The following is an 8,516-nucleotide window of genomic DNA, read 5'->3' on the forward strand; positions in this document are numbered from 1 at the left end:
TAAAAAAATTTACAATTCTTCTAATATATTTTACAGTAGCTTTCGAGCTCGAAGCGCTTTTACAACTGATCAGTAAATAAAGAGCTTCGAGAATCAAGCTCGAAAGGAAAGCTACTACAAAATATTTGAAAAGATATGTTAAACATTTTTATTAAAATTTAAACAGACTGCCATGCGTATGTCTTCTATTTAAATTAAGTAACATTAACAGGTTATTCTAAGAGGCAAAGGCTAAGACAGAAAAAAATTATGTCTGACAAACACATAGCTGAAGAGAGTGGTGACTCTGATGAAAGGGATTTACATGAGGCTGGTCAATTGGAATGCTAAGTAGTTATAAGAAGAGTTGATGATTCGGAATGTGTGGGTGTACCTGGCTTAGAAGATGTGGGAGGTATAATGGTAGGTGTGATATGAATACCAATTTGAAAGGGCTTACTAAGGTTGTGGATGACTCTGTTTTTGCTGGGGTAAAACTGGACTTAGGTTCTTCTGGCTTGCCTAATATTAAAACAAAAAGTACTGAAACTTTAAAATACTGATGGGTAGCTTTTGGAAGATAAAACTAGAACGGAAGCTGTGAATTGTCCAAGCATTTTACTTAAGTCAGGGTGATAGAGAAAGGCTATGCTCATTTATCTTTTTTGTTTCAACGGTTTTTCACTTTATCTGTCTAATTGTGAGACTAGCATAGGTCACTGTACTAATTTATAGTTTTAATTAAATTTAGATTTAAATATTTTATAACAAATAAACAAGTTTGCAAAGTGGGGAACCAAAAATTTTAAGGACTCAACAAGAGCAAAAATGAGAAAGCGCCGTTCTCGTGAGATTTTTCTTTCTGGCAATTGGAAGGGTGCTCATGACATATTTTCATTCGAAGATCTGAAGCTGAAGTCTGTAATAATAGATATGATTGATTTTACCAGACTTTTATCAATTCAGCAAAGTGACTTCAGTTATTTATTCGTAGATGCTGTTTAAGTTAGCGCAAACCTGAAAGTTGTGAAGGAAATAGAGGTTGAAAATACTATCAAAACATGTCGTCAAAGAAGAAGTTGAAAAAAAGGGTGCATACAACACTTTTTGCAAATGGCAAAGATGAAGTGGAAACAAGTGAATAAAAAAACATATCCAGTATTTTAGTACGGTTAATACAGCTTAATATTGAAAGATAAAACATGTTGTTATTATAATATAGTACCCTGAATCTGGGAGAGATTTTAGTTTTTTTGTAAAAATTTTATTAACTGTGATAAATAGTGGCCTAAAAGTTTACAACGGTGATAAAATTATGCCTTGGCATTTTGTGATATGTACAGGGTGCTTTTTTTAGCTCGAAAAAGTATTTTTTTTTTCAAAAACTATATTTTCTAGAAAGTTGAAATTTGTACTGTACCTTATAAGTATCCCACTGCTGTGTGCGCCGTGGGAATTAGTCCACCCATTGCTGCACCTTCTGCTGGGTTGAGTGGCTAGCGTCAAAGGTGCGACCATCAGTAGTAGGGTGCTACTACCCATGCGGGATTTGTCACCTGTCCGGGCTAGGTGGACGCCGGCGTAGGGCACTATGATGATAGGCCTCCGGTGGTATGGTATCTGTTACTAGGTACACCGGGCTATAAATTCTGACACATTATACATTATACGTGCCGGGGAACACTTTCTACCAAAATTGCATCTAAATCGAAAAATATTTTCCAGTTTTTTGAAAATTTAAATTTTAACCGCTAGGTGCTATAAGAAAATTGTAGAGCGTCACCGAAAACGTACAAATAGCGTTGGCGTGAAAAAAAATAGACGTCTTTTTCACTGACAAATTACGACTTGAAAATGTGACAAGTTGGGCAAGCTAAAATAACGTTTTTTGAATTCCATTGGGAGAGTAATGTAACTTTATGAAAGTCAGAAATTTGTTAATCTAGTGTTTAATGCAATAAATGGCGAAGAAAAAGACGTCTATTTTTTTCGTGCCAAAATTATTTGGTTTAAAATGGGAAAACTACTTAAGTAGAACTCATGAAGATGAATTTTATTCAGTTGACAATACTATCAAAAGTAAATGAACGAAAGTAATCAGTCCCCTATATTCCCCATGCTTAGGGCGTTTTAATTATGCACTCAATCTAAAAAAGCATTTTTGTATATCGCGTATCCCACTTTACTTCAATATGACTAAATTCTACAATGTCGTATTTGGATAGGCCGTCCTCAATTTCTTTTTAATTGTATAATTGAAACTAGCTGAGACAGGTAATGTATGTTGTTTTTTTTTCATCGCAACTAAGTGTTTGTGCCTCTTAAAAAAAGGGTTATTTGAAAATGCAGTCGCTATTTCGCCGTTTCGTGTGACTTAAAAGTACGTGCTTATTCCAAATTAACCCATACCTCCATAGTGGTTTCTCTTAAGGAAATAATGCCACTGGGAGTAACCTAATAAATGAAGATAAATCAATAATGAAAATACCTCCCATTTTTCATGCTCATTTCAATAAAATTTATTAATTTACTTCTGGGATTATGGTTACACGCAAGAAATTGCGCATGTAGCTTTTAATTCAATTTTTCGGTAGAAAAAGACGTTTTCGTCAGTTTTACGCCGATATTAAAGAGTTGTAGGATGTCTTTTATTTAGTTATTTAATAAATAATCATGGTTTTTGGGGTTGAACTGTCATGTTTGAATCCTTTTGCGCACCCGCTATCGGGTAGAGGTGAGTTGGGTCTAGCTCGATGACAAGAATAATGAATCTCTCAATTCCTATGAAGCTTGCTATCACTAAAATGTCTGTCTTCTTATTGTAGTTTTGAAAGTAAATGCTGGTTTGCTCTTACTGCCGTGCCTTTTTGGGGAGTCTCTGGACTGGTACTTAACCACAGAAGTACGACTAACCGTCGTTTATTGTTGCAAATCTAATTTTTCTTTATTTAGAAGCCAAAATGAGAGAAATAGGCCTGGCCAAGGATAAGCAAGATTATAGAGCGATTTTATAGATAACCAGAATTATAGATAAGGTCTCACATTTTTTATAGATAAGCAAAATTATAGAGCGATTTTTTATAGAGCCACCGAATTTATAGATCCAAAATTATGGAGCGATTTTTATAGACCCACCGAATTTATAGATCCAAAATTATGGAGCCCTCTAACTTCACCTCATTTTATGGATACCTATACTTACCTATCTTTTTTTACCTAAAATGTATTGGAAAAAAATAACGAGACGAATATTGTACTAAATCATTTTTTATTACACTTTTCTGTACATATTTTAATAAAATAGGCTGTAAAATATTATTAATTAGGGAGATTCTTCTTTTAAAATGGAAATTATTTAATAAGGAATAGTTAGTTCGATCTTCTACATCGAGGAAAAAGAAAGTTACGGGAACGAGGTCAAATTTTACGCGATGTTGAGCATGAATGATTTTAAAAAGACGTTCCTGCAATAATAGTTTTTTGCAAATTTGCAATCGGGAAATAGTCTCCCGTGTTCCAGAAAGGCATCGTCTTCCGCACCCCAATCTCCGATCTCACCACCGCAGAAAAAACACTTCACGCAGTCCGTAAAGTTGGTGTAGAAAAAAACCGCGTTGGTGAGTTCCATGTGGCACGGCTTCTCTAGCGGGAAACTGGTGAAAGTCTTCAACCGCTCGTCCGCATACCTCATAGGGCCTAGTTGGGCATCGTAGGTCTCCTGAAGCTTCGCGAACTCGAGCTTGGCGTACTCGCACTCGGGGAACAAGGCGGTGTGGCAATGTAAGGGGTTAGATCCCAGCTCCCAATCCCGCACCAGACCGTCGCACCAGAAGCAGATAGTGATATCCTTATGCCCGATAAAGAAGAAGCCCGCCTGAGCCAGTTCGAGAGTGTCCATATATTCCACCGGGAACTTTTTAAAACTAGCGACTCGTTTCGCCAGGGTATTCATTTTTTAGAGGAAGTTAAAAATTTAGTCTGACACCTTCGTAAACTAGCGATCGAATGATTCCTACCGAACTAAAATCTCTAACTAGGGGGGAGAGAGACCCCGAATGAAGGAATTTCTCAAACCGTGAGAAAGTTAGGGAAAAGAGAGATTCCCACGGCCTCCAAAACCTATTATCCAATTGTGCAAAAATGTTTAGTCTCCAGTCGTTTCCGTTTATCACCCTCTAAAATGTCAACCACCTCTTTTAAAAACAGTATACTATGGCTTTCTCGGCAGTCGAAGAATAAGGTGGCTGGTTATTTTCTACAATATCCTCGTCAGCTATAAAATGAACTACGTTTCCACATTCTCCCCCTAATAGAAATTTACAATGGGGTAAATATTTCCAATGCTCACCGAAAGGACTATCGCCTTTTTCCCAAGCCATAAGTTCACCCTCACACGCGAAGCATTTAACAGAATCTTTATAATTTAAATAATAAAACCCAGCCCGAGCTAAGGCTCTACCATCTACGATATTAACAGGGAATCCCTTGTCAAACGAGCGAATTCTCTCAAGCTCATGGCGCATAGGATTAAGCTCCGTCTCATCCGTCTGCTCTTTATCGTCTTTCGGCAGTGTTAGGACGGGAACATTCCCCGTATTCTCGTCATTTACGAATTTACATAAGCGATTCTGCTCGATATGTTTCAGCAACGGGACGTCATTAGTCATCCACCCCTTGACGACCCTCTCGCAAGAGAAGCACATGACGTTATCAGTGTGCCCGGTGTAGAAAAAACCAGCTTTCGCTAGCTCCCTCGCGTTTAAAAACTTACATGGAAACCCTCTGAAACTAGCGATTCTATTTTTCTCAAAATGCATCTTTTTTAACGGAAGCCGCGTAAAAATGGTGTCTATCACCTTCGTCCGCGACCGATCGAATGATCCTTAGAACCGAGGCGGGGGTAAATCCCTCTTTCCATCTCACACTGGGGGGTGAACGACCCCCCTAAAAATAGTCTATTACCACGCGGCCCCCCTCGAATTCCTCGGGAGAAATCTATTATTCCCCGGGCATGTCTAGACCTTGTCCTTCATCTAAGACTTCGACTATTAATCGTGATTCGGGGTAAGTCGAATAATTCAATTGGTTGTCCTTTTCTACGATATCCTCAGTGGCTATAAAATGCTTTACATTTCCACTTCTTCCCCTTGAAATAAGAAACTTACAATGAGGAAAATTTTCCCAATGTTTCTCGAACGGACTATCTTCCTTATTCCAGTTCATTAGTTCCCCAGAACAGGAAAAGCATTTTACGCAATCTTTGAAATTCGTATAAAAAAAACCAGCTTTGGATAAATGCCTAGCTTCCCTTAAAGGATCAATCGGCAAACCTTCCTTATTATTATTCTTAATATAATTATTATTAAATCCTTTAGTAAAGGAACGAATTCGCGCGATCTCATATCGCATCGGCTTTGACCCTTCAAGCTCCATCGACAGGGCTGGGACATCCCCCGAAAAATCATTTCTTATGAACGGACAAAAGTTACACTCTTTTTCGTGTCTTAGTAACCGGACGTCGTCGGCCGTCCAGTCCTTGACGACACGCTGACAGGAGAAACACATTACGCTGTCCCGGTGACCGACGTAGAAAAAACCCGCTTTCGTTAGCTCCCTCACGTTTAGAAACTTACAGGGAAAACCCTTGAAACTAGCGATTCTGTTTTTCTCAAAATTCATCTTAAGAAAAAAACGTCTACCTCTTCCTTCTCCGACTTCGGGAATGACCCAGGGAATGATCCGGTACTAGACGTTAAAAAAAAACGAGTTTAGGCGTGTATGTTGAATAAGAAAACATAAATTCGAACGAAGCATTTATTAACACAAAGGAAGATATTACAAAAAATGGTAACAGTGAATACAAAAAAAAATGATACGAAATGAAAATACGCGCGCGAACGGAGAAAATTACGTAATGGTTTTTTTAACTACATTAGAGTTCGAAAAAGAATTAATTGTTTTTTAATAAAGAAAAGTTTCAAAAGAATCCTTCGTCTTCCTCGAAGAGCGGCGAGGGAGCTGTCTGGTGATGGGTCTCCAACCACTTGGCAAAGCGGCAGGCCTTCTCCCGCGCACAGAGAAGCGTCGGGCTCCCTCGTCTATGAAATCGACCCCGATAGTTCTGGCCGATGCTGATGTCCTTGGCCTTGGGGCAACCGATTTCCCCGAGTTCGATCACCTCTTGGGGGATGAGTTTCCTAAGGACGTGACATTTCTCCTCTCCCTTGCAGTAAACGAATTCGGAGTCCTCGGTTAAGGCCTTGAGCCGATGTTGTAGCTCGATGTAAGGGGTATCGCCGTGGTTCCAGAGGTAACCGTTGATATGGGTAAAGACCCATTGATTTTGCCGGGCTACGTGGTGAGAAAGACCGCTACCGTGGTACGGAGGTTTAACGAATAAACTTTTAACTAGGGGAAACTCCCCGACGAACGCGACGGCAACTTCTTTAACGACCGGTTCGTATTTCGCGCCGAGTAAGAATTCAAAATCGACAACTACCAGCGGTCTTTCCATGATGTCGCTGTTGGCTGATACCCCCTCTGACTCAAGGTAAGTTAAATCCGCTTCTTAAATAGGGTCTCCACGCAATTGTCATTACTCCATTGGTTCCTCGTGAACCTATCAGCGAAGGAGGTCAAACTCCGCCCCCTATAGCGATGTTCCAGATAGAGCACGCAGTATTGTCCGCAAACTTTGCTTCCCACGGCCTGTAGACGACGTCTATTGTAGAGTATTTTCGAGGAATTTTTTCTCAGGACCTTTTTTATCGTGGGGAGGGTCACCGGACGACCCGCCGAGTCAAAGTACCCGGCCCTCCTGAAAGCGTCTAGGTGGTTAACGACCAGGGAGGCGGGGAAGGAAGGGATATCTTCGGGGAGTCTATCAGAAGCAAAGGCACCTTGATACCCGGGTAAATGCCCGAGGATCTCGCTTATTTCTAATGTGTTCATTTTAATAATCAATCACCACGTTGCGATCTTTATCTATCTGCATTAAACTATGGAATTCCCCGTAAATAACGACCGAAACCGATTCCGTGAGCGGGGTTTCGAATCCCAACTCGATACGTAACTGTCCCCGCCTTACGGGGTTCCAATGAGAGTTGTCACTTGCGGAAAGATCAGGCGTGATATCAAAGGCATATAGAGTATAACCCCTCGGATATTCTGAGTGCGATATATTATTCCCATCATCTTTAAAGTGTATATTCGTCCCTGTAAACAAGGTGTAATATTCACGGGCAAATTGATTCTGGGAAAACTTGGGCTGGAGAGGTTTACTCGGAACCGCGTCCAAATCAACGTAGAGAGATAAGAAATTTAACCCGAATGGTTGAAAGTTATAAGGATTTTTGTGAAAATCGCCCGCGCAAGCCGTATGTGAGACTAGGCCGATAATAACGCGTTGAGGGAGCGGTCCCAGCCACACATTGTCGAGACTCGTATTTGAAACGCCGGTGAGCAGTACGTGGCTTTTCACTTCGGTCCTGGTAAAGGGGTACTTCGCTGTGGTGCCTAAGAGAGCGTTTTGGTGAGCCAGAATGATTTGAGGACTTATCTTGCATTTCCGTATTTCCAAAGTAGCGGCCGTTATAGCGATCTTAAAATTTCCCACGTTTAACGAGGGGTCTCCCATAAGGACGAAGGCCGTTTTACTCCTAGAAAGTCGAACTTTAATTTCCACCCCGCTTAGATGGTATTTCGGAATGTTGAAAAGGTCGGCGTATATTGCCCCTACTAAGGAAATTTCCTTTGAATCCTTAATAGCTGCTTGACGAATCTTGCTCTCCGAGTTGGTAATTATATCGTCAAACTTTCCGGCAGCGTCTTTGGCGTAGAGACACGAAGTCAGGTGAGAAGTTTTAGCCTCGCCGGAATAGTTCAAGAGCGATTCTAAATAGGCTCGGTATGAATATCGACTTGCCGAGGGCGTGATTAAATTGTCGTTCAAGTAAATTTCAATTTGATCGAAGAGACTATGCATTAGGTTATTACAAGTTGATAATTTAACGTCGGGGTCTAAATTAGCCCCATTCTCCCGCGTTACTTTACATTTAACGTGAAGGAGACTCATCGCGAGATCCGTATACTCCGGGCTTTTAGGGATACAAAATTCAATTTGGGAATCATCTCGTAGCGTAGAGATCGGTCGATAGAAAGTTGGAGTCGCGCTTTCGACGCTAGTTTGCACGGGGGTGACCGAGAACAGGTCCAATTCCGATTTCAAGGCTTCAACTTTGTACATTTTGGTTCTTTTAGTTGAGGGAAAAAATGTCACGAACGTGTTTCGTGGACTTCCGACGAGCTACTGTCCCGATTCTGCGTTTAACGGTCCTTTTTCTAGTTTTCCTCCTGCTCGTTGTTTTCTTCTTCTTGCTTCTCGTTTTAGTTCTCCTAAGCTTTTTCCGCCCCGAACCGCTTTGTCCGGTTATCCCTTCTAGCGCTTCACCGAAACGTTTCCTCGCCGAAGATTTTATATTTTCCCCCGCAACGGCGTCATTGAGAATTTTACTGCCGACCCCCAACGCTTGTTTTCC

At 40.7% G+C, this 8,516-nt stretch overlaps 4 protein-coding genes across 4 annotated transcripts; all 4 read right to left on the reverse strand.

Annotated features, from left to right (window-relative positions):
* Nucleotides 1-784: 784 nt before the first annotated feature.
* LOC149961079 (putative inhibitor of apoptosis) lies at nt 785-3,931 on the reverse strand. Its single transcript, XM_090155010.1, has 2 exons — nt 3,464-3,931; nt 785-898 (listed from the first exon to the last, which is right to left on the reverse strand). Exons 1-2 carry the CDS (start codon nt 3,929-3,931, stop codon nt 785-787), a joined length of 582 nt encoding a protein of 193 aa, XP_090011136.1.
* Nucleotides 3,932-4,175: 244 nt separating this feature from the next.
* Nucleotides 4,176-4,682, reverse strand: LOC149961080 (baculoviral IAP repeat-containing protein 7-B-like). Its single transcript, XM_090155023.1, has one exon. The coding sequence runs from the start codon at nt 4,680-4,682 to the stop codon at nt 4,176-4,178; it is 507 nt and encodes a 168-aa protein (XP_090011149.1).
* A 295-nt stretch (nt 4,683-4,977) lies between these two features.
* On the reverse strand, nt 4,978-5,544 carry LOC149961081 (baculoviral IAP repeat-containing protein 7-B-like). Its single transcript, XM_090155034.1, has one exon. It carries the CDS (start codon nt 5,542-5,544, stop codon nt 4,978-4,980), a length of 567 nt encoding a protein of 188 aa, XP_090011160.1.
* A 1,387-nt stretch (nt 5,545-6,931) lies between these two features.
* Nucleotides 6,932-8,224, reverse strand: LOC149961082 (uncharacterized protein F54H12.2-like). The gene has a single exon (XM_090155047.1). The coding sequence runs from the start codon at nt 8,222-8,224 to the stop codon at nt 6,932-6,934; it is 1,293 nt and encodes a 430-aa protein (XP_090011173.1).
* Between the last annotated feature and the right edge of the window lie 292 nt (nt 8,225-8,516).

This window comes from Leiobunum rupestre, chromosome 1 (assembly GCF_980474605.1).
Source record: "Leiobunum rupestre chromosome 1, qqLeiRupe1.1.hap1, whole genome shotgun sequence".
In the NCBI taxonomy this organism is placed as follows: Eukaryota; Metazoa; Arthropoda; class Arachnida; order Opiliones; family Sclerosomatidae; genus Leiobunum; species Leiobunum rupestre.

Excerpts from the sequence above, each read along its gene's own strand:
- LOC149961079 (XM_090155010.1), bottom strand. The coding sequence starts at position 3,931 with ATGAATACCCTGGCGAAACGAGTCGCTAGTTTTAAAAAGTTCCCGGTG. Across the intron at positions 899-3,463 it reads TATTTCCCGATTGCAAATTT|ACTTCAGCTTCAGATCTTCG; the intron begins GCAAAAAACTAT and ends CTATTATTACAG.
- LOC149961082 (XM_090155047.1), bottom strand. The coding sequence starts at position 8,224 with ATGTACAAAGTTGAAGCCTTGAAATCGGAATTGGACCTGTTCTCGGTC.
- LOC149961081 (XM_090155034.1), bottom strand. The coding sequence starts at position 5,544 with ATGTGTTTCTCCTGTCAGCGTGTCGTCAAGGACTGGACGGCCGACGAC.
- LOC149961080 (XM_090155023.1), bottom strand. The coding sequence starts at position 4,682 with ATGTGCTTCTCTTGCGAGAGGGTCGTCAAGGGGTGGATGACTAATGAC.